A 27,500-nucleotide genomic window follows, 5' to 3' on the forward strand; every position below is an offset into this window, starting at 1 on the left:
TGCTGAATGTCTTCTTGGCTATTGCTGTCGATAACTTGGCCGACGCTGAGTCACTCACCGCTATCGAGAAGGAAGCCGAGGAAGAGGTAAGTTCGTATATTTTTTTTTTATCTTTCGCTCCTACGTGCTTCTACTCACTATCGTATCCTTTACGTTTATTATTATATTTTTCATTTAAACTTTATTATATGAGCTTATTATGTCAAGTAATGTAAAGCGCTGATGTAGCATTACGTGCATAAAGAAATTAAGGATGCTTTTCTACGAAAATGCTTTGTTACGAAATTGAATTACGAATGACAAACTAAATGAATTTGGTTATAATGAGTTTATTTATGACTTCAAAAGGATTCGAGCATACTACAGTCTAAATTAAAAGCTTTTACAACCATCTTCATAATTTTCAATACATATATTGTATAATAAATAAAACGCACAGAACAATTGATGTACGTTTATGTGTATATATTTATCTATAATATATTAATGGATTTGATTTGGTTGAAGTAAATTATAAGTAAACTAACGAAACGCGTAAGTAGTACTCGCCTACACATCGATAGCGAAGCCAATTATCTTAGATGGCGATTGGTTCTCGTATGCTATTATATAAAGGCGAAGTGCCTCGGGACAATGAGCGTTGAGAATGAAAAAGCAGTCGATCTCTCTAGTCGACAATCGGGAAACGTTGCCACCTATATAAAAATAGTATACGCGGCAATGCACCGCTGTCTCGTTATTCGTCTGTTGCACGACGCTTTTGTCCTTAAAGCGACGTTCGCAGCGACCTCAGCATCATTCAAGTTCGACTTCAGCATCGTTCGCGTTTCACCGAGATATCATCTTGCATCGAAGAGAAGATACATTTATACGAGTAGAAACAATCAACGAATAAGCAAATTGTCTGATAACTCGGTTGTTCGTTTTCGAGTTGCTCGTACATTCTGTGCACAGCCTTCTATTACATGACATTGTCTGTTATTACAAAAGACTTTGCTTTACTTGGGGTATTTTTTAACTTGGCTAATGACGTATTCGAAATATATTATTTTATATCGTAGTGAAGCTTTCAAGATTTTATTCCAACCTCTATAATCCACCGTCTATAATTGAGATGTATCGAATGAAACAAGCGTCAGATGTATTTTATTGTAAAAAGAGAAGGGATTTTAAATTCAACTTCAATGAATTTTCTGTAATCTGATTTTTAACGAGATCAATCAGTTAATGCAAATAAAAAAGTGTATTCTGATGATAGTAATTATATCGGTAACTAAATTGAGCTCACTTGGTTATTCGATGTCATTGAGGATTTCAATATCGTTCAAATACGCTTATAGAAGCTCTACTGTTATTCAATATTCCCATCAATTTATATAGTTTTTCAAAAATAATGAGCTCTTTACACTAAATAAATTTCAAAAATTATCGAACAATTAATATTATATAAATGAGAATAAATAGCTTAATTTTTGTTATGTTGTTTATAATTGTTATAAGTAAAACTACTAATTTCCATTAACGTAAAAAGATATTGTTATTTATTTATTTTATGGATTTTTCATTTATTTTATTGATCGAATATTTCAATTTTTTATTTTCGAAAATGAAATTATGAAATTTCATTTAAATAAATATCGCTTTTTCGGTATAAAATTATTTATATTTTTTTATTTTGCTTTATTACATTTAACAATTTTATTAATTTAAAATCAGTATAACTAGTATGGATTCCAATTTATTAGGTAATTTGTAATTTTATAGTATTTATTTTTCATATAATATGATATATATTATAAAGCTAATTTATAATTTTGCAAATATTATTATTAAGAAATTCAATTTATTCTGTAATGGAGGATATTTTATTTTATCGTACATACATAATTTTATATTGGGGCCAATATTTATTTAACAATAATGCAATTATATACACACTCGTGCACACACGAGTTTACACGATATGCTTAAATTTAATGCTAAAATTAAATTTTGAATTGTGTTTGTCTTTTATAATACTATTATTTATATTTGTCAACTATCAATAAATACTTACAAATTTTGTATTGTTCATACTTTACAATACTTTTTTTTAATTTATTTTTATTTTTATTTTTTTTTAACAAATGTAATACAGAATATATTAGATGTAATGAAATGCACAATAAGTTTTAAAGGTCGTGATATATTAGATTTCATTTTTTCACAGGCAGAGAAAAATAAATCAAGAAGCGGCTCTCCTATTCAGGACGAGCTTAGCAATGAACAGGACGACGGGGGGGATGTTACTGGTGGTGAGGACGAAGAGGGAGGCACCGATATGGAACAAGACCTTAACGAAACGATGGACGACTACGAAGCTGCCCTCGAGGGGTATGTATCCATAATTTGTTTATTTCTTTGAAACATCTAGAAAAGAGTTAAAGTAATGAATAGAAAGATAATATATGTTGCAAATGCTATGAATAAAAGAATAATACATATGATTTTGATGAGAAAAAATATGTAAATTCATATGTTCTTTTAATCTCCAAATTTGTATTATTGTATACAATATATATTTGGTATATATTTGATATAAAGCAAACTTGCAGTTTTAGTTTTAAACTTATTTCTCAACTACTTTACTACGAAGATAAAACAATTAATTTTTAGTCCCTTATTATTATTCAAATACATTAAACAATGGAAATTTATCATAACATAATTTGATATTTTTAAAAACTAAAGTAAAATTAATATAAAAATGCAATTAATAAACAAATTTGTAAAGTATAAAGAATTTAATAAGTATAATAATAATTTTAAAAAATATAGAATTTATTGTAATTTAAACTATGATAGGCTGAATTGCTGTTGAAAAATTATCTTAAAAACTAAGCTATAAACATTTTATAAATCAACGAAGGAATTACGGAAAAATTCGGTTATTGATTAACCAAGCATTAAACCTATTAGTGTATTTGTAAATTAAATCGATAAATTACATGATTAAATTGCGTTCTTAAAATATATTCTTTATTATAATTAACATTTCATGCATTGAATTATTTGTGCAGCAGATGTATTTTCCTTATACGTTTATTTACACAGATATATTTTAAATTATACGTTATATAAAAATTCGGAAATTGAGAAATTGAATTTTAATTGTAAACAATTTGTCATAAGAATAAACTTATAAAATGGTTTTAATTACATTCGAAATTTCAAAAAATATTCGTAGCAATTCAAATAGTAAAGGCATCAATGTTAAGAATAATACTTTATTTTATTTTTTTGCATAATAAAAAAATGGAAATTTCATTGTTTTATTTCATCGATAATTATATTAGTGAAAATATTTTTAACATTTTTTTAAAATTTTTTATTAATAATAATTTCATAGTTTAACAATTTAAAAACAACATTGAATAAATTTTTAACGACCGAATGTGTGCGCATTTGCGAACCCGCGTGCAAATATCTTACGTCGAGTGGCTAATACATTGACTAAAATACGTACAGGAAAAGTTCAACATCTATGCATTTCTCAAAGTATAACGTTTCGGTTAAATTAATATTCATAAATCTAAATTTCACATGAAACGAATACTTAAACTACAGATCGGATAAAGGAGATGATGGACATGGTAAAGTGAGACTTGATTTGGAATCTGACGAAGAAGATTTGGAAGGAGAAGATGAAGATGACCATACAGAAATACCAGGTACTTCATGAATTCATTTAGAATATTTGTATTCTAACTCTTTTAATACTCTTAAATTAAAAGACTTATTATAAAGATGTACTCATAGCATATATTAAAAAAAAAAAAAAAAAAAAAAAAAAAAAAAAAAAAAAAAAAAAAAAAAAAAAACTTTAAGCTATCAGTCAATAAACATAATTCGTTTTAATTAGAAAAACTCATACAAATGATATTACTGTATGCTCACAGAAGACGAAATTGAGAATGAAGTGAGCGCAAGACCACGAAGAATGTCCGAGTTCAATATGGGAACGAAAATTGTTCCGATTCCACCAGCATCGTCTTTTTTCATTTTCTCTCCAACGAATAGGTAGATTTCACTAATGAATGAATTACAGTACTGATATTTTGAAAGGTAATTGAATTTTGTCGTAGATTTCGTATCCTCTGCCACTGGGTGTGCAATCATAGCTATTTCGGTAACATCATTCTCGTTTGCATCATGATCTCATCAGCTATGCTTGCTGCCGAGGATCCAATCGATCCTAATTCTCAGCGAAATAAGGTCTGTTTTGTTTTTTTTTTTCATACAATCTTTCATCAATATAATAAGAATAATAGGAAAGATGAGTATGTGTGTGTGTGTGTGTTTTAAATTGCGTTAGATATTATTGGGGCAGAAGAAAATTTGATAAACTAATATTTGAAAATTTATATACATTATTAGAGATAGAAAGAAATAGTTAATAATTAGTAATTATAACATTATAAACTGCGAGTAACTATATTTTATTTTTTAGTAACTATTATATTATGCTAATAAAATAAATAACTAAAATCATATATATTTACATCTCATAAATAATTATAATGATCTTATTTAGTATTTTGTTTGCATGTAATATATATCAATTTTAGATTTTAGCATACTTCGACTACTTCTTTACGACAGTTTTCACAATTGAAATTTGCCTCAAGACGATTTCATATGGTTTCATTTTACACGATGGAGCTTTTTGTAGGTCGTCCTTCAATCTCCTTGATCTCCTTGTCGTTTGCGTATCTATTGTCTCAACGCAACTGAGGTGAGCGTAAGAAATTAAATCTCATATCTTGTTCCTTTGTATATTATTTATTTACACAAAAATAGTCCAAAATTTTAAGGTAATATTAGTAGTTTGCCTATTTTATATATCATCGACGAAAAACTTTATACTTATTTAATTTAATATGATTTTCCATAATTTTTTTTATACCAAACATAGTTTACAGCATTTTAATTAACGTATAATATTAATTACAGTTCTGGTGCTATTTCGGTGGTGAAAATTCTCCGTGTATTAAGGGTTTTGCGACCGCTTCGAGCCATTAATCGTGCCAAAGGATTGAAGGTATTTCTTCCCCTCTTATCTATAAGCATATAATTACCTAAATATAAATTATAAGAGAGCTATGATCTTCACAAATCAAATAGTCATAGTCGACCAGTCAAATTATGTAAAGAAATAAATTTAATGAACATCGCATGTAAAATAGTTTGTTTGTGTAAGATCATATTGTAATTTTATCAGGAAAATATTCTACAACAATGTCCAAAGAAAAAAAATAGTTCTAATAATAATTCTTACACGGTTAAAAGCAAATAAACAAAATAATACAATCACGATCGAACGATCGAACAACGAAACCACACGCAAATAACAGAAATCCTTAGGTAAGTTCGCTCTTAATTCGTGATAAAGTGAGCGGTGAACGTATCGAAGAGAGAAAGTAAGGGGAGAGTTAAGCAAATCGAAAAAAGAGTAAACAGAAATATTTTACGATTGAATATTGTGGCGCCCTTAGCACGTAGTACAATGCGTCATCGTAGCCGTAAAGACTATCGGCAACATAGTCCTTGTCACCAGCCTCCTGCAGTTCGTGTTCGCCGTCGTTGGCGTTCAACTCTTTAAGGTAGGACTACCCCTTAACACAAAAACACCTCCCTTCTTTTATCTCGTGTTATAAAGCACACGACACGACTCCTGAGTTCGTTCGATTCTCATTTCTTTTATGATTTATATATTGTTTTATCTTTATTTTTTTTTATTTCATTTTTCGCCTGGTTAGAAACTTCGATAAATATAGTTTTTATTTTATTTTATAAAATATTTCGCAAATTATTGATTATTGTTGGTCGAGAGACTCGTTCGTTTGAGAAATACATAAGCTCCTATTTCTCTTTGTTTTAATAAAAATTTTTATAAAAAATCACGTCAGATTTTTTTTAGCCATTTAATATAATAATATTTATAACAATTCTTTCTCATATTTGATTTTCCAAAGTTTGAAATACAAGCCCTATAACTTTCTCCATCAAACACTTTTTATACAATTGTTTCTTTGTTTTTTTTTTTTTTTTTTTTTTATTGTTGCTTTTGTTAATCACATGGCACTATAAATTCACGTGCCAGATGTTTTTGTAAGTTTATTTCTAACCAGGAATTTTTTACTTTCGTTTTTATACTTACTTTCCCTTGCATATTAAACAAAATTATCCGTCTATTGTAATTTTTATAGATTGAAACTGTCTTACACAGACTAATTTCTCAGCTGGATTTTCCGTACTACTTTATTTCTTATTTTAATATTATATTATAAATATAATTTTAGATTTCTTGTTATGTACAGAGATAAATTTTCTTTTTAATTTTTGACAATCGTGAAAGGTATCAAGTATTTTCTTTAAAATTTAGCATATTCTAATATAATTCATATGTTAATTAATTTGCAATATAAATTTATATTATCTTTTTAAATTAATCAAAATTCTTTACGAAAGATTATATATTTAAAATTTTAAATAATAATATAAATTAAAAATATTTCTAGCTGTAGAAGTGTCATACTATTTTTCGTCTTCTACAATATTTTGAAAATATTATCTTGAAATCAATTGAAATATGGTAATTTTTATATTTATAATATAGTTTCATTTTTTATATAACTATTAGTAGTCTCTGATGATACAATAACATTTTTCTTCATTTTTTACTTCAAATTTTGCTTATACTAAAAGCAAATTATTTATTTTTTTTTATCTCTATTATTTTACCTTCCGTGCTTTCAAACAATTAAAATATTCATAATATTTAAAAAAAACATTATATTTAACTTTGAAAATGCATTTATCGTATCATTAAATTCTTATATATTTAATTTTTTTTCATTACAATTGGATACTACAATACACATATAGTAATAATAACAATTCAAAAATTTTAATTATACAAAATTAAAATTTATTTATTCACGGAATAACTACTTTATGATTATATTACAGTTTATATATCTTATGTCTTTTTACAAGATTTTAAGTGAGTTAGAAATATTTGTTTAAAATACAATTAAGAAGACGAAGGTTAAAAGCATATTGTTTATTTTTTTATCTTTATGTTATTTTATCTACGGTCCTTTCAAACATTGAAATGTTCATTGTTTTATAAATTAAATTTTTTTGTTATTACAATTCTATAATCTTGCTGTTTTTCAATTGATTTTAATAATTTATTCATAGTATATTATTTTACGACAACATACATAAAGTAATAATAACAATTCAAATATTGTAATTTTACAAAATTTAAATTTGTTTATTTAACTAATAACTACTTTAAATTATTTTATATTTTATTTTCCGATATGTCTTTTATACAAGATTTTACATGAATTAGAAAAATTTTTTTGAAATCCAATTATGAAGATGAAGGTTAAAAGCGTACATTATTTTTTTATAATCCAATAAGTGCACCTGTTGGGTTTACCCTGATTTTGTTCCTATTTTTATTGAGAGCATCAATTATTTGAACAGTTGTTGTTAATGTCATGAATCGTTTTTAATTTTTCTTTTATTTTGTTTTCTTATTGCGTCTTCTTAATAAAAACACCTCCAAACATGAACTTACACTATTACACATGTTTATATCATCATTTTTTTAAAAACATAAAAATATATGTTTCTTAATATTACTTTAATTTAAAATTTGTTTAATATTATTTTTTTAATTTTTACTAAAATCGAACTTATTCGAATTTTTAACTTAATTTGTAATAGATTGGTAATAAAACGTTTTATGATTCATCAGTATCAATTATAAAATCAACATTATCACAAATGATTACATATTAAAATTTCATGCTTTTGAAATATATTATTAAAAAAATAAAATAAATAGCGTTTGCATGCATATAGCGCTGAAGTAGGTTTTCATAATCAATATTTTCGACTGAAGACTTTCCTAAAAGTGATCAAAATTTATCATGTAGAAAACAAATGCCTATAGCTTAACGCAAGTTTTTATTAAAAATCTTTCATGGAAATTTCTTTTTTTTTAAAGTATCGTCAGCTTTTATTAGTTATTTTATTTATTATTATTTTGATATACATTCTCATGTAAACGGTTAAATTTGTTTAAGGCAATTAACTGAAAATAATTTATTAGAAAATTCTCATTGAGTTATATTATTAAAAGTTGAATATCAGAAAATCAATACGAAAAATATTATATTGTGAAAAAGAAATTAAATTATATTTAGACTTTTGCATGTCTTGCAGTGTTGTGTTAACTAACAAAATTATAAAATTTAATACGTAATTATTTATGACATAGCAAATATAATAAGCCAACTGGAGGAAAGTGCGAAACGAAATTCAAAGACGACCTTTGAAAAACAAATAATTTAGAGGGATGACTGAAGTGATATTGACTTATATCTTATCTCCCTTCGTCAATCTATATTCTTAGATATTAATTTACTAATAATTGTCCGTCTAATAAATAGAATTTTATGCAATTAAATTTTGAAGGGCATTGAAACAATATTTATATAATATTATAATTTATTATATAAAATACATAAAATAAATATTTTAAAATAGTCTTTTTTTTATTAATATATAAGGACATTAAATTCAATGCTCTTTTAAATAAATTTATTGTAAATATTTCAAATAGTGGAGTAATTGTCATTTACCTTTAATAAAGCCATGACAATAGTTCGTAATTCGGTGTGTTGTTTAGATCGTTTGATTTATATGTTTTAGACATTTTTGTTCCCTAGAATTTGATTTTTTATAATTTAAATATATGTTCACATTTTCGACTTATAGCTAGAAGATTTAATGATCAAAATTTAAAAGGAAATATGTCTTCAGTTCACTTCTACAAATATAAATGGTAATTTAGCATGAAAGATTAACATTAAATAATATTTCATGAGATGAATTTTTTTTTTGGTATAAACTAAAATGCAATTCAAGATGGTAACCATAATTAATTTTAGTTTATAAAATAGCAATTATGTCAATAATTTACAAATAGTTATTGTGTAACGTTAACAATATTGATTTTATTTCATTTACGTAGGATTGGAAATACACAAACACTTGAATACACACTATCAACATACCCTATATTTAATATATCAAACTCTTTAATCTCAAAAATAAACCTTGATTTTTCCATTATTTAAAAATAAAAAATATATTGAAATTTTTCTGAATAAACGATAGCTTTTGCTTGATAGCTCAATAGTAAATCCCAACTGGTGCATCCTTAAGGGACAATTTGAAAACTACTTTTTATAAAGAGAATAAAGTTACGAACAAATTCATTATAACAATGAAATTTATTGATTAGATTAGGAGTCTTGAGTTGAATATAAAAATACAACTCTTTCTCTTATATTATATGAGTTAGTTAAACTGTGAAAGATTCACCAGATTTTAATATAAATATACGTTATATAAATTTTGAGCAACTTATTTATGTATTTGCTAAATCATTTCCTGGTGGTTTCATAATAATGATGATAATAATATGTAAGAAATTTATAATAGTTAATAAATGATTTTTGGAGTTACAATTAATTCAAACAGTGACTTTTATAGTCAATACAATTGAACTTTGATGAGATTAAATAAAAGGAAATATGGTGCGCAAGAAATTTGAATAAATTTAAGCTCAGAATTCGCCATCTTATTCTATCCTATTTACAACTATTCTAGTGTGATATTAGGAGATGGGCATCATCTTTTTTCATAACTGCATTGAATAAAATGATTCCAATCATTATTAATATTCCAATTAGTATTTTTTTATTTAAATTATCATTCAGATATATCGTTAAAAATGTCATAAATTATTATTTAATTATTGACTGCTTGAAATTATAATTATCGACACCCAATCACTGTAAATGTAATAACAAAAGACTTTGCCCATCTCTACTATCCATAAACGCGTGCACCAACAAAATGTTTCAATGATAGACCACATATATATCAAAGCATTTCATGAATCACATTTTATATATGTATGCACTGTTCGAATTCCATAGATTGAAGTATTTATGTAGAAATGTTTTAATTTATATTTATTTACAGTAAAAAAGTATTCGTTAGAATTTGAAATCAGTATAAATTCATAAGTATCGTGATGAATAATGAATAAAATATTCTCATCGTAAATGTAAAAAATGGACAAAATATGTTGGAGGTCGCTCAATGGCTCATTTCAACGAAATTGCATGCTCATAATATTAATAAACAAATCCCGTACAATGATACTTCTTTATTAATATCATTCTATCTTTATTTTTTTTTTTTGTTATCAATCCTGTGTGCTCGCTCGTCTCCACCTTCACCTGTGTTTCGCAAACAAAAATACAAAAAATAAAACGTACATGTGTTTTTCTTACAATGGCTACGTCAAAAAATTCACATTAAAAATGAGAAAATAAACACTAGTACGTAGTCAAGTGCGTAATTGTTGCCATTAAAACGATTGGCAACATTATGTTGGTCACCTATCTCCTACAGTTCATGTTTGCCGTTATTGGTGTCCAGCTCTTCAAGGTAAAAAATCAACTCCTGTTGGATACAAATCTTTATCTCTCTTTTTATATAAAAACTACTCTACTCTAATTCTCTGTTGTAATCTCAATTACTTTTCTATATTGTAGAAAACCGTCGCTTATTAAAAACGAGCCCAAGTGCGAACTTTAGTATTCGAAATTTATTTTTGAATTCAAAGTAAAATCTTTATTATATTAATACTATTTTTGTAACGAATTTTATTATATTTAGAAATATATTATTATGAAGGATTAATATGCTAAATAATTAAAAATATCGAACATATTTGAAATATTAATGAAAAATACGAATGCAATAGGTCAGTTATTTTTATATTACAAAGGCTATTTTAAATAAGCGATGAATCGAATTGATTAAATAAACGAACGTAATATTATTGCAAACACTGAAGCACGTTATAGATATGTATTTTATTCCCGCTGTTCTGGACAGAAAAGGACACTCGATGTATTTTCATCTCTCTTTCGCTTCTTCTGCGCTTGCTCAGTTAATCGTTGTAAAATTTTATGTCTTACTCAACAAAATATAATATAGTACATAGTAATTATAATTTACAATTGTCTCACTGTTATTTAATATATATATATATATATATACTTACGTATGTATAATTTAATAAATTAAGTAAAAAATAAAGAACAAGCATCTAAATGTTTATGTAAAATAAATACTAATGCTTACTCGGTTGACTCACAACTAATTATTGTTAATATAAATTATCATCTGGTTAATAAAATAGAAATAAAATTGCACCGAATGATTACTAATAATAAATGAATTAATAATGAAAGGTAAACAACGAAAACTTGGCAAGCCAAAATCTCGATTCGCATTATTCTTCTCATCGCAAATGACGAACTACTTTTGCATGTTTCCGTATATTTCGATTTCCTTTATAACTTTTAATTAAATTGTTACAACAATATTGAATTCATTCAAATTATCTGGGATATCACATCTTCCACGGTTACTTTTTAAATATCATTGGCACACTAGGTAACGATAACCATTGGCTAAATATTTTGAATTCATTTTACTATACAGCAACTCAAAAAATAGTTTTATACTTAAAATAAACGCATGTGAAACATTTTTTGTCGCATGTGAAATATACTCACGTTTATGTAACTAATAGATGTGCATGTAAATACTCCAAAATGGATTAAAAAACTTTCTACGAAAAACCCTTGTTATCTAGAGTATCAATAATGTTTATCATACTATAATTTAATTACACTTATTGTAATAATTTAACAAAGTTTAATTAAAGATAAGATAAGATTAACTTTAATTAAAGATAAACAAATGTAAAAATAGGTCATTATTGAATGATGACATAATGATGAAATGGATATATAAAATTACATTAGTATACTAGTATACCTAGATTTGAGTACATAGTGTTATTGGATAAATTATCAGATTTCATGTTTGCACGAATATTATTTAGATTTAATATTAAAAATCATTATTATGTCATTTCAGAATTAATTTTATCAAAGAGACGTGATTATTTACTATTATTATGAAGATTATTGGCAAAGAAAAAAAATAGGGAATGTAGAAATATAATAATCTCCATTAATAAAGTAAATATCTTAATAATTTTATAAATTTATTTTTTACTTTATTATAATTGTGAAATAGTACACAAAATTTGGAAATAATATAACAAAATGAAATGTTATTGATATAATTTATTTATTTAGCTAAAATATCATACTATATTTTATAAACCAAATAAGAACATTATTTATTTAAATTTAATTTGGTTATTTGTAATTAATCCTTTATAAATTAACAATTTAAAAAATGTTCATATCTTTATTAGAAAATAATGAAAATAAAATTTAAAAAATTTTTATAGCAGTAATTATTTAATTGAAATTATCTATTTAATATATATGTTATATGCTTTTTTGTTAGATGTATATTATATGTGAATAGAAAAATTTTAATTCAATAAGATATATTATTACTGCTAATACTGTATATTTTTATAATATTTGTCTAAGTAATACAAATAAGATTTTAAAATTCAATAAAATACATTTTACTATAAAGTATAATTTAATAGTTTAATTAATAATGTACAATTATTCTTCTTATACTATATTTATCATCTTTAACTAATTATATTACTTAGTTCCATGAGAGTTGGCTGTTAAAGCAATGTTTAGTTTTATTTTCTCTATGTACCAAAACAAAAAACAAAATAATTAATAATAATAATATGAATAATCCATTTGTCAACAAAATTTGCTATTTTATTTTTATGAGATTTATAATTTATTGAATTTTTAAAAAATGTAATTGTCATTAACTACATTGGGTCATGATTAATAAGTGTCATAATTTATTAAATATACAAATCTTTCTCACATGTATGAATTTGTTAATAAGTAATTGTAAAAATATCAAGACCTAATTATTTCATACTAAATACATTTTTTAGGATAAAAAATTATTATCGTATTACAAGAATATATAAATTAAAATTTTTTCATTTATTAACTGTTTATTTTTCTTAATGCATAACTTTAATTAATCTCTCGCATTGCACCTTTTTTTATTCATTTCAAAATTATGTACAGAGTAAGGATTTATATCATATTAACAAAATTTATTTGAATATTAATAAATGAAATTTTTTTAAATCGATTTCATTGAAGTGGCAGTAATAGCAAAACGCTGTTAGAATAAAAGAAAGTTATATATATATATATATATATAGAATTTTAATATCGATTAAATCAATATTTTATTGTTTAATTATCAAAGCATAATCCGCTTTAGTTAACATTTTAGTAAATTAAAATAAATTTAAAAATTTTACATATTCTTGAAATTGATAATATATCTTATGTATAAAGTATTAGAAAGATTATGTAAAATTATTATTAAAGAATATCTTTGTTATATTTGAATTTTTTCCTGTCATGGCTCCTTGTATAGATAAATTAGATATTGGTAACAAAATATAGCAATAGATTGTATATAAGATACATTAGAGAAAAGGGAGACAAGAGTAGCAAGAATCAGCCTTTGTCTTGTTAAATAAGAAAAAATCGCACCTTTTATTTTATTCAACAACATTACGAAAGATTATACTTAGGGGGTCTATTAAGTGCACGTACGAAATATGCAAGTAACAACAAGCGAGGAATGTCTTTGATTTATTATTACATTACCATTATTTTTGAATTTCGTTCACACTTTTGCGCTGCTGTGATGAAAGCCACTATGCGTATGCTGCCTAAAATTCTTTACTTTCTTTTGCGCCTCTTTAATTGGCTTTTGCGAGAATTTTATAGTTATACTTTTTTTTGTTTATTATTTATTTTAAATAAACGTGTGTGCCTATACTGTTTTCTATCAAACTCCAACGACTCACATTACGTGTTTTTTACAATTACAAAATACTAAACATATTTGATGAATAATATATTTCTTGTGTACTACATACAGGGAAAGTTTTTTATGTGCAACGACAGATCGAAAATGACTGCGGACGAGTGTCAGTAAGTTGTTTAAAAAATATTGATATTAACTATAAAAATTATTATCAAAAATTTATTGTAAAGTTAAATATAATAAGTGTAATTAAAATCATATCTTTTAATACGATTAATTTTACTTTAAATATTTCGATTGACACTGTAAAATTATATATATTTGATTGTATTTAAAAATAAAAGTCAGCATTAGTAACTAATTTTATACTGAATAATTTATTGCGTATATTATTTATAAATTATTAGTTTATTGGTAAATACAATTGCAACAAATTGATCAAATACAATAAATTTCATGCCATATATCGAATAATGACAAATAATGTATCATTTTTTTAGGGGAACTTATATAAAATACGAAGATGGAAATATTAATAGGCCATTGACTGAAGAGAGAAAATGGGATAAAAATACTTTTCATTTTGATGATGTTGCTAAGGCAATGCTAACACTTTTTACTGTCTCCACTTTTGAGGGATGGCCTGGGTAAGTCGAATACTATTTTTCTCAATATTCCAATTAAATGATAATTTTTCAGTCATTTACATTACAATAAACTATATGCTGCTTAAATTAAAATCGAACAAAATGATATTATTTTAGTTTATTGTATGTGTCCATCGATTCAAACAAAGAAGACTTTGGACCAATTTACAATTTTCGACCCATCGTAGCAGCTTATTACATTATTTACATTATCATAATTGCTTTCTTTATGGTTAATATCTTCGTCGGTTTCGTTATTGTCACCTTTCAAAATGAGGGCGAACAAGAATACAAGAACTGCGAACTTGACAAGAATCAGGTAAATAAAATAGTATTTTAAAATGTTTACTAGCACCCTGATAACAATAATATCTATTTCTAATGGCAATTTATTTAGCCCCTATTGGAATTTCGTATTCGTATTAAGACAAAAAACATGCAATATAATGACATTTTCATTTGAATGTAGATGAACAATAATTTAATATGCATTTTGTTTTCATTATCATTATTAAACGGATATATACGTTTAAGTGATTTTAAAAGTTATTTGTATCAAGTGACAATTTAACAAATAGTCAATTTGTATTGAATTTACAATCAGCGAACGTACACGTAGAACAATAAATTGTCTATTTAAGCTAATATTTGAAGTTTGCAATACTCGAAATTCCGTAAGATGGAAATAATTGAAAGCTTAGTCAAATACATCAACAAACCTAGTAATTTTCATTAAAAAAAATACCGCGCAAATAAAATAATATAATTTTTAAACTTTTTTATTTCTAATTAATTTAAAAAATATTTACTTTTTATACTTCACATTAAAACTTTCTTTAAAATATATTTTATTTGAAATTTATGAAAACTCATAGCATGTACAACTAAAATGAAGAAGCGTATAATTTCTATATAGAAATTGTACATATCTGCGATACATTTTGCAAATACTTCAGACGTAGAGTGTGCTAATTCTTTCTTTCTTTACTTTTTATTTAATTTATGAACAAGTTCATAAAAATAATTGACTTAAATGTAAATTTCACTATCATTAAAATTATAGTAAAAGTTAATTATACAATTAGTATTAGTCATATTAGTATATGTATAAGACTAAAAATTAAAGTAAATAACACTATGGTCATTTTTAACTATTTTTAGCATAGTTTTTATATTAAAAATTAATATTCCATAAATAATGCATAATAAATAATTAATGTATTTTTAGAAAATATTAAACATATATATTTTACCAAATAAATTAATCAGTTTTTCTACTCAGACATTCTACCATCATAATGACTTATTTTCAACCAAGTAAATTATGAAAAATATCCTACAATAAATAGACAGCTCTGCACGCGGCGACTGTAAACTCTAATATAAACTTTACCATAATGTAATAGAAAATAATTATAAAAATAGCGAAATTGCATCGAGTTCGCACTAAAGGCGAAGCCGGTTCGTCGATACATTCCCAAGCACCGGATACAGTACAAGGTTTGGTGGTTCGTGACGTCACAGCCATTTGAGTACACAATCTTTACCCTGATCATGATAAACACTGTTACTCTGGCGATGAAGTTCTACCAGCAGCCAAAAGCCTACACGGATCTTTTAGATGGTCTGAACATGGTCTTCACCGCGGTATTCGCCCTCGAGTTTATCTTCAAACTCGCCGCCTTCCGTTTCAAAGTCAGTTTATTTTTATTACTTAATAATCTAATAATCAGTGTTTTTACCTTTTAACGCTTTTCGATAATTATCTCATTGTGGAGCACCATTCGTATTATTATTTTAGAAAAAAGGGGCTATTATTTTATTAGAAGTAAAGCTATCGCCCTCTGCACAAGTCTGCGAAGATACTTCAAACATTTAAAAATTAACAAGTTAATTAAAGAACCGTTCCCAATTAGAATATCATTATTATTTACTTTTATAGTAGTATAAATACTTGGAAATAGACAAACATTTAAAGACTAGCCGAACAAACCGATTATTATCGCATCGTATGTGAATAAAAGCTGAAAATTTTTTTATTTTAGATGTAAAACTTGAATATACGAGAGAAATAATTAAATTTTTTAATTACCATATTAAGACAATGCAGTTAGCATGTATATTGCGTAATTGCTATTTGTAATTGTTGCAGAACTATTTCGGCGATGCTTGGAACGTGTTTGATTTCATTATAGTCCTTGGCAGCTTTATCGATATCGTCTGCTCCGAAGTGACGGTATGTTAATATTGACAGGTCGTTGTCATTCGCTAAATTAAGCATATAATAATCAAATATATAAAAATTGTTCTTATAGACTGGTCCACCAGTGGGTATTTCAATTAACTTCTTTCGGCTGTTCCGTGTAATGAGGCTGGTGAAATTACTCAGTAGAGGTGAGGGCATCAGGACCCTCCTGTGGACTTTTATCAAGTCGTTTCAAGCTCTACCATACGTCGCACTCCTCATAGTTATGCTATTCTTCATTTACGCTGTCATTGGCATGCAAATGTTTGGCAAGATTGTAATCGATGACGGGACACCAATACACCGCAATAACCACTTTCAGAACTTTCCACAAGCTGTTCTGGTTCTCTTTCGATCGGCCACGGGTAAATTTTTATCATATACAGTTATGATATAAAAATTAATCAATACAAAAATGAAGAAGTCTTCATATAATAGAATGTCGGAGTTATTTCTCAATTAGTCTTCTTTTCCAATACGATATTATATTACAATGGTAATGATATTTCTATATATTTATTCCTAGGCGAGGCATGGCAAGAAATCATGATGGCGTGCTCCTATAGTGATAAAGTCGGATGCGTGCAAACGCCATCGACTTCGAATATAACGGAGCAACAGCCAGAAAGTTGTGGTTCAGACTTGGCTTTCCCATACTTCATTTCTTTTTACGTCCTTTGCTCATTTTTAGTAAGTACAATTTTCAATTATCTGATAAACTAATATATGAAAAAAGATATTGCGATGTTAATATTATAAAAGCATTTACTTTGTGATATACTAAATAAAATTTAATCCTATATTGATAATATATAAATATATTATATATCATATGAAATAATATTCTGATGGAATTTTACATTTCATCTAATAACGTATGTGTGCAGCAAATACTAATATTGATAGTTTTTGAATACCGAACGATACGTTCTGCATATATTATAAAAATAGTTTTTTTTTATAACCTATTTCTTTTGAATATATATATATATATATATATATATAAATGTATAAAGCATTACAATTTTTAAACATTAAATTTTAATTGAATTGATTTATGTGATTAACGAGAACATTCACATTATGGACTAAAAAAAAATACTAAAAAAAGAAGGAAAAAAATTTCATCAATTTCATTCGTGCATATATGTTTGTATATACAATTGAATAATAATTCTTTTTTATCATTGTATAATATAGTCTTATTAATATAATAAATTTTTTCAGATCATAAATCTTTTCGTAGCAGTTATTATGGATAATTTCGATTATTTAACCCGCGATTGGTCTATACTGGGACCTCATCATCTCGACGAATTTATTCGACTTTGGTCCGAGTACGATCCGGATGCGAAGGGTCGAATCAAACACTTGGACGTAGTGACACTCCTAAGGAAGATATCACCACCTCTCGGTTTCGGAAAATTATGCCCCCATCGAGTAGCTTGCAAAGTTAGTTATTTATTACGGATCGTTAGAGTTCATTTATTCAATACAATAAATTAATTCAGTGAGAGTTTTACTTTCATATATAGCATGTGAGCGTAAAATAGACTACATATCTTATCAAATTTAATGAAATGTACGTCCAACTGCATAGCATATATTTACGAAATAAATTATTTTAGAAAAAATAGTATAACTAGAGTATGACTTGAAAAAAAAAGATCGTAAATATAAATATTTTAACTGATTATTGAACTTTTAACGTAAACAGTAATTTATTTTAAAATATATTGATAAGTGCATGACATAAGATTGCTTTTTTATACAGACTCTCAACATTACAAACTACTTTTGTAATTTGAGCTCTTAATATCAGTATTCGAGACCAATTATAAAATATGTTTTATTCCAGAGACTTGTGTCAATGAACATGCCATTAAACAGTGATGGTACAGTTCTCTTCAATGCAACACTCTTCGCCGTTGTGAGAACGTCGTTGCGAATAAAGACAGAGGGCAACATCGATGACGCAAATGCAGAATTGAGAGCCGTCATCAAAAAGATTTGGAAGCGCACGAGTCCAAAACTTTTGGATCAAGTTGTTCCACCGCCCGGAGGTATTTACAAATTTGTTAACACTTAATCGAGCGCTTGTCGACTCAAGTGGTTCATTTTCTATATTATCAAACATTCCTTATAAATGTAAGAAATGACTGAATATGTGACTTGGCTTTAGTGGATGACGAGGTAACGGTGGGTAAGTTCTATGCAACCTTCCTCATCCAGGACTACTTTAGACGTTTCAAAAAGAGGAAAGAACTAGAGATGAAGGAGGGAGATAAGGATTGCCACAACGCAGTAACGTTACAGGTTAATGAATCTTCCTTTGTTCAACATATACAGTAATAATACCTAAAAATATTTTTTGAACATTCAGATATTTTAAATAAACATAAGAAATTAATTTTTAATTTGTAAACGATAGGAAATCATTGATATTTCAGGCCGGTTTAAGGACACTTCACGAAGCTGGACCTGAACTTAAGAGAGCGATATCTGGAAATCTCGAAGAACTTCTCGATGACAATCCAGAGCCTATGCACAGGGTACAGTAGTTTAAAAATTTCAATGCAAATGTTAATTCTCAAATATAATATGTATTAAATGTAATATAATATGTGCGTGCGTAGATTAAGATATCCCAATAGGGTAATGTATGAAACATTCATGCAGCTTTTCATTCGTTGAATTTTAATAATAATTTTAGTAATAAGTTATTTGTATTAAAATGTTTCTAGAGAAACCATTCGTTGTTCGGTAGCGTTTGGTCAAGTATGCGAAAAGGTCATCACAGCTTTAATCGAGCGAGATCGCTGAAATTGAATTCCAGTCGTTCGAAGGTAAAATCTGCTGTACAAAATTGTTTTTTCATTTCTCAATATCCAAACCCGTTTCATTGTACTCTATTTTTTTATTGTTCCATAATCATCAGTACAAATGTATTAGACGGTGTATAGCATTACAAGTAAATTGTCATAATCAGAGTTTGTTCGAAATTGATGTAGTTTTCTTTATTTGGTCATACAAATTAATTATTTAATCAGCAATATGTAAGCAAGAAAAGAAACTTTAGATATTATTTGTATATGTACTTAATGTATACGTAAAGATAATTGATACCATCCAGATTAACCCTGTCACTGTTATCTTAAAAAGAATATATTTCGAAGTAACGGATGAAACACATTTTTTATTTCTTATTTATTATTTTTTATGCAATAATTCATTTAAAACATAATTCGTTAGATAATACTTATGCTGATCTTTTAATTTCATAGTAATGGGGACAATTAAGCAATTATTTAAAGTGCCCCTTGCAATCGCGCTCCACTAGTATTACAACGATAAAGACAATGTAAATAAAATGGTTTGCTTTAAAATAATTAATACCGTCACATACGAATTAAAGCTAAATTTCGTGTTTGAATTAAAATTCTGTATGTTTTTCAAGGCTTCGCCAACCAATTCCATAGATTTCCTGCCATATTGTTCATTGCAGAGGGGAGGACTGGACACTACGAATCAAATCAGCGCGAGATCTCACCAAGTTGTTCCCAACTTAGCAAGGTATAAAAAAGTTTTATTTATACCTCTTAAATTATACGTTAATTATACGTATATATATATATATATGTATTCAAAGTTTTTTTATGCTATTGTCATCTATGATTAATTTTATGAATTGTTTTACCAAATTACTCGCAACTATTGCTTCTGTATCGTTTATTTTCAAAAGTTATCCTTGCATTCTCGTATAGTAAAATGGGAAAGAAAACGAAGCTTTAAAAGTTTATTTTCGTATAAAGAGCCTTTATAGGTAAAAATAATGAATGAACATAATAAAGTAAGTATACCGTGGAGAAATGCTACTATATCAGCATCTTTTCCACACAAACGTTAGACGTTTCCTCATCGTGGTTTGTGTTTGATCATGAAAGCAACAGTTCGAAAAATAAGCCGTTCAACAAAAAAAAAACAAACATGGTCCATGGACTACTATGCTTCCTGTATTTTTTTAGTGGGCTAAACGATAACGCGCTGGGCCAGTTGGGCATCGAGCCGCGACTGATGGGGACCCAGGAGAGTATCCCACTGAGGCCACTCGGCATCTTCGGGGGGCAGCAGTTGATAAACTACCGATCGCCGCACAAGCTCGTCGAGTAAGTACTACTACGGGAGGCGGAATTTCATCGTCGGATAATTTTGTTAGATTAACGTTACCGTGGGCCGCGTGCCTTTCGGTTTTTCTTTAGACGCATTCGACGCATTCGATGCAAACGAAATGCGAATTCCTATATTTATCACTTTCTTGTGTACGTGTACAATAAACATATACATATTATCGTTCGCTGTTAAGAATTTTTCTCCACGTTCTTTCTTATATTCAAAGAACTTTTTCAATGTCACGTGATGTGTAGTGCATGAGAGATAAGCTCGATTTATAAATACAGTATTCTAAAGTTTTCATTTCGTTCATCCAGCCCTTTTTGTCCAACTCTTTTTACAGAACGTACTTTATCAAATATTTTTTATGCAATTGTACTTACCCCTCAGTTTATTTCATAAAATGCACAAATACGCATTCATGTTTTCCATTTTAAGAATCGAGTCATACAATCAAGATATATAAAGCAAAATTGTGTGCTATTAAGATTAACATATTAATTCTTCTATTTTTGCACTTAATTGTAATGGTATCTTTAATTTTGAAGCCTTTCGAAGTGGCTTTTAAATTAGTCGATCGAAAATTAAAATGAGCCGAGCGATTGGAACAATATTTTATCTTTGACGGTGTAAATTTTTCTATTTTTTAAATCCATTGCCAATTACGATTGCATTCGATACGATCGTTCGGTGTTTTGACATTAATTATTATTATATCCATTTGAGAATTCTCAGATCTTATTTAATTTATGAATCATTATCATCATCATTAACAACAACCACATCGTCATCAACATCTTCATTATTATTATTATCATTATTATTATTAATACAACCGATCGTTCAGTTATTACCAATGTATTACCAATGTACGATAATTTAAAAGACCGTTATGTTTTCATGATCTTGTATCTTAAATTTAATGTTTACCTACCTATAATTTAGCAGGTCAAATTTATATATATATATGATATATTTTTCATCCTTTTTCTAAACCTTTTATTTATCATAATATAATTGTTACCTTGTAAGAGCATAAAAATTGGTAACGATCAATGCGAAATTTCCTTGTTTATATGGTAAACTTGATAAAAGAATCGTTAATTATTGAAAAATTTATTATCTTTATATTTTTAAAATGTAACTGTTGAGCAATGAAATTTCGTGCAAGTGAACGACGTAAAGAAATGTCATATTATTAAATTACATAATACCTCTGATAAATATTTGTATACTATTCCATGTAGTGTACAATGCTAGCGAAAAACGCGCTCAAATTTCTTTTTTTAATAATATTATTAATAACGTCAATCACATATTGGCAGATAATTTAATGTATCGTGTGTGCATATGTTTATTGGCGAATTAATAACGCGTAAAACGAGGATAAACAGGCAAGCCTCGAAGAGTCTTTGCGTCCGTCACTTATCGCTAATCGTTTTCCGAGCTTTTTGTTCATTGTCGTACGTTTCAGTGGACCAGGTAGCGGTAACTATCTCCATCCAAATAGAGATTATGGTAAGACCTGCAGTCAGGAAATGTAGATAAATTTATTTATACCCTCATACTTTAATCAGAGTGTTGTGTAGCTCGCCAGCTTTTTGATAATTCTTGGGTTTCACCGATATTTTGCAATTTTCTTTAACCATTTTTTTTTTCTCGATTGCATTTCTGATCCGATTGATATTTCGGATCGAAATCGATCAATTTGCTTTTACCGTGTAAGTGAAATTGATTATAAAATACAAAAGTTTTCGATATCTACGCTTTTGTTTTCTACTGTTATGCTATTACTAACAAAAAATATCTGATTTCAGTCGGTGAGCTGAATACGAATATAAAAACACGCATGTGCATGATTATAAATAGTTCACCGCTTTTTCTGCCTTAATAAACTAGCTTTCATATTTTGGTATGCTTCGACAACTCAGGAACCATGCAAATTGATTCATTTTTATTGTTATTAATGTCACACTTCATAGCCTTTTGGATCCGTTAAAATATAATGGATTGGTAAAGGTTTTTTTTACAATCAGTGCAACAAATAAATAAGTTTTCATAGTGAAGAGCAAAAAAAAGGCTTTGAAATGTTTTAAGAATAATTATAAATAGTAGTTCATAATTAGAATTGAATGTTACTCCTATGCTATGTAGATTATTCCAAATAAAATCTTAGCAATAGTCTTATTATTTGTACAGTTATTCAAATCGATTCTATATTGTTATAATAATCGATATTATTCTAATGAATCATTAGACGTCTTTTAAAGAAAATTAAGCATTCTAAGAAAGGAAATATTTATTGAAATCTAATTAATGCCCTCTGATTTATCGGATTGATCTGACACTCGTATGTGATTTATAACAATGCTGTAATTTAAAACTTATTACCTTATTGAATTCTTATTGAACTTTTCAATGTTTCATGGGGCCTGGCATTAAATTTATCCTCACTGTGTAAACCACGATTAAACTTAAAGTTTCTCAAAGCAATAGTTAAAAAAAGAGTATCCATAAATTACAATTTAGGCAGATAAACATATAATTGTCAACATTCAAATTTCCCGCGGTATTACTGGCCAGACTATAAAAAATCTCTACGTTAACGGGATTATGTCGAATTAGCAATACGTTAGATGTCCTAGTGAGACATTTAAGAATTAACAAAGGCAAAGAAGAAGTCAATTTGAGAGCTAAACGAATGGTAAAAAGAACATAGGCATACGAACGAGTTGCGCGTATGTAATCGGAGAAATGTGCGTGTGATTATTGGGGGTTGCGGCGTCGCAGTCTTCAGGACGGAGTCGAGCGGCAGTTGACGGGCCCGTTGCTGTGCAGTTCGTCGCGACGGCGCCGAGTCGGCAGATCCGCGATCGATGAGCTGGCGTCCACGTCGCAGGCGACGGCGTCGCGCTCCCAGGCACAGCCCACCTCGGCGGATACATCCTTCGGAGCCCCAAGCCCGAGTTTCGCCTCGTCCTCGTCGATGGGCACCGGTACCGAGTACAGATATGACTTCTACTCGAACCAGGGATGCTATGCCGATTGTGCTGTCTGGAGCTCTCACGGTACGACATTACCTACCTTGTACATTCACGCTCCCATCATATACCCTCGCCAACTTCAAATGGATGTTCGACAAAACTAAATGTGCGGTCTTATGAAACTTAAATCGTAGTATGATATCTTGCGAATTACGGCCTTTTTGTAAAATGCGCGCTTCAAGAATTTGGACAAGAATCTCCTATTACCCTCGTGAAGTCTACTTTTAAATAATTTAGTAGAAATAATCTAATCCATCGTGATATTATTGGCTGATTTGTAATTTTATTTCAATGCCGGGTATTATTTATCATCTAAAGCGACTGTAATTAATTTCTAACAATTAGTCTAATATTAGTTTGAACGATAAGTTATATAGGATAGGATATGGATAAAAAAAATTAATTTTTATACCTTATAGCCTATTTCATATAAAGTATTATGTTTGGCTAATTTTTACTTTTTACAACAGCTACAAAATTTCGATGGTTCAATATATTTGATAATTCAAAATACACTTTAAGTTTCATAATAAAGGATAAAGGTGTCATGAGCTTGACATTTCATAGAACATAGTTTCCCACCTGTCAATATACTTTGCAACTTGTCAAATTTCAAGCGTGACCCTCAATTTTACTTCGGAAATTCATAAAATTAAATATCAAAGTACACTCCCTCCCCCGCCCACACTCACACTCACTCCATAAAAATGCTCATCAAAATCTAAATAATCAAAAGAATTCGCTAATCATAAATACAAGCCATGTATATAAGCGTATTATATAAGGAAAAAAAAAGATCATAGCCAGTATTCGTTATTTTCTTATGAAAACATTCATGCACGACAAGGAATTAATAATCAGATTAAATAAATATAAACAATAAATCTCTTCCACCGCTGGTTCACATAACAGAAGACGAGCTTCGGCAAAGCGAAGGAATAGAGTTGCAAAACGCAGGGAACGACATGGAGGACAATAATGACGAAGACGACGACGACGACGATGATGATGATGATGATGATGATGATGATGATGATGATGATGACGATGACGATGATGGTGATGATGATGATGATGATGGTGATGATGATGATGATGATGAGGAGGACGAGGATGAGGAGAAGGTGGAGGAGGAAGAGCAGGAGGAAGAGGTGGAAAAAGAAGAAAAGCGGGTGCTGACCAATATTGTTGATGAGAACTCCGTCGAAAGCTTGTCGGGCTCGAGCCGTCGAAACAATAGTAGCGGATGGGTGAGAGCCCATCCAAACTTGTGCGTGCAGAATCGACCCCGACGACTAGTCGGGCCGACTAACTCCGCGCCTTGTCCCCAGTCGACCAAACCCAAGAACAAAAAGAGCATTTCACTGTCGTTGCGAAGTAAACTCGGGAACAGCACTCGAAGGAACAGCGAGGCGAGATCCGTGGCCAATGGTCTGATGTTCGCCCAGACTCAAGCGATTGCCGTCGCCGGCTTCTTGGCAGATGTTGAGCAGTGGCGGGTTTGCGATACCTGCTTCTTACACCGGGCCTCCTATCATGGCAGAGGTGAAGAGCGCGCCGAGGGTTACGATCATGAACATTAACAAGTTTATCTTTAGCGAAATGCAGACGAATGGTTATGTCACATGGGAAATCTGGCTAGACGATTGAGGATTACAGAAGTTAAATGTTATCGGTAATCATGTGCACTTTGCAAGCTTTCTGAAGTAGCGAGATACTACTATCTATGCCAAATACTCTACAAATTCTCGCATTTCATGACTTGATTAAATGCAACATATTACATATACATATTACAAAATTCATTCTGATTGTATATTAGGTTTAAGATTCACAAATACGTAAAGAGTGGATAAACTATGTGGCAAAACCATTCGATTGCTTATACAATATGCAAATACAAATATATAATTAACCCATATGGTGATATAATGAGATTCGAAAAAATTGCGTGAATTATACATATACATATATTCATTAAAAATTACGTAAATTCTTAGGTAGAAGATATATACATATATAAATTTGTTTATATGCATGAATACTTAAGCGCGCGCGCGCGTGTACGTACATGTGTATGCCATACTATATCTTACATTCTAAGAATTCATGTAATCCATGCGTATAAACACGTGCATGCGCAAGCACACCCTTTCAAACGCATGCACGAACGCGCGCGCACATACATATGCATATCCACACACACATACGTGTAGACGCGCGCACGCATAGACATATTTTTACAATATTTTGGTAAGTTATGGGAAAATTGCTTGATCGAGAGCCGAAAATAAACCTTTGAGGTCCGAACACGTGAATAATGAAAATCTAAAGTACCGTTTCATTTTTCAATGTAGGAAGAAACATTTTTAAAATAATTTTGTCCAAATTTTTTCCCGCTCTAATCAATGCGTTTGCTATAACTTATCTATTGCAGATTATTCTATTTTTTTTTTAATTTTTTGATTTAATTATACGCCTATTTAATACATGAATACCGGAGTTACAGTTGTTTTATTTTATTAAGATTATTATAATGGATGTGCGGTAAGAATATATTTCAACTTGTGCTCTGATATTACAACTTCGATTTTGAAAGAACTCGGTAACTTTGTTCACATGGTAACTACAATTAATATAAATTATAATCTATACATAAAACTGAATATAAATGCACAATAATAATGCATTGGTAACGAACTTAATATCAGTGCAATGGGGATTACGAAACTTGCCAGAAAACTGCGGAAAATCCATGAAGCACTTGTTCTGGTTGTCGAACTTTGCTCGAAGCATGCGTTTATTATTTTCTTTCTTTCGTTCATACCCTGTGCGCAAGAACTCACATACTCAAACTTTAAAACTAACAATTATTTTATTTTGTAAACGTAGAGCTTTTAAGTTTGGCAATGCTTAAAACGTACAAATATTTGTGCCTCATAGTATGAATGTGTGAGTAAATCATATTGGTTGAAGATCGATCATTGAAATTAAAAGTATAAAAAAGGTATTATAAAGCAGAGATGAAGAAAATAGTACATAAAAATAAAAATGCATTTTATTGTATAATCTATAATCTTCAAAAGTACTCAATCATATAAAGTATCATTAATTCACTATAAATTATTTTACAGCAGTATTTGAAAATACGTACAATGTTTTATTTTATTTTTTTTTCCTTTTCTTTTTTATTTTATTTTTTTTTATCGGATTAATGTAAGCATTTTATGGAAAGTTCAAGATCGATTTGTTAGATTCGCGATCATCGGCGATTTGGATCGGTGGTCGCGAAGCTAACGTCTCACCGAATGTCGCGAATGTTGAATGCATGACCGCGCCTTTCAATCACTGACGAGATTTCATTTACTTCACGCTTCTCTTGATCACTCGCTCGATCAGTATCCTGGGGCGGAGAGAGTAACGGGATTGTTGGTG

At 28.5% G+C, this 27,500-nt stretch overlaps 1 protein-coding gene across 1 annotated transcript in view; it reads left to right on the forward strand.

Annotated features, from left to right (window-relative positions):
- Nucleotides 1-27,500, forward strand: part of Ca-alpha1D (Ca[2+]-channel protein alpha[[1]] subunit D) — a 64,959-nt gene that overhangs the window by 36,471 nt on the left and 988 nt on the right. Inside the window, 27 exon segments of the mRNA XM_011503984.1 lie at nt 1-86; nt 2,210-2,373; nt 3,607-3,710; nt 3,939-4,059; nt 4,125-4,254; nt 4,608-4,774; nt 4,993-5,080; nt 10,477-10,584; nt 14,074-14,126; nt 14,460-14,606; nt 14,724-14,925; nt 16,032-16,301; nt 16,759-16,842; nt 16,922-17,216; nt 17,378-17,541; nt 18,079-18,303; nt 18,710-18,914; nt 19,034-19,167; nt 19,302-19,403; nt 19,596-19,697; nt 20,309-20,424; nt 20,877-21,017; nt 22,496-22,561; nt 23,647-23,725; nt 23,774-24,154; nt 25,175-25,610; nt 27,465-27,500. The exon segment at nt 1-86 is cut by the window's left edge and continues 30 nt beyond it; the exon segment at nt 27,465-27,500 is cut by the window's right edge and continues 92 nt beyond it. Coding sequence (XP_011502286.1) covers nt 1-86; nt 2,210-2,373; nt 3,607-3,710; nt 3,939-4,059; nt 4,125-4,254; nt 4,608-4,774; nt 4,993-5,080; nt 10,477-10,584; nt 14,074-14,126; nt 14,460-14,606; nt 14,724-14,925; nt 16,032-16,301; nt 16,759-16,842; nt 16,922-17,216; nt 17,378-17,541; nt 18,079-18,303; nt 18,710-18,914; nt 19,034-19,167; nt 19,302-19,403; nt 19,596-19,697; nt 20,309-20,424; nt 20,877-21,017; nt 22,496-22,561; nt 23,647-23,725; nt 23,774-24,154; nt 25,175-25,610; nt 27,465-27,500 — 4,206 coding nt within the window.

This window comes from Ceratosolen solmsi, unplaced genomic scaffold (genome assembly GCF_000503995.2).
Source record: "Ceratosolen solmsi marchali unplaced genomic scaffold, CerSol_1.0 scaffold53, whole genome shotgun sequence".
NCBI lineage: Eukaryota > Metazoa > Arthropoda > Insecta > Hymenoptera > Agaonidae > Ceratosolen > Ceratosolen solmsi.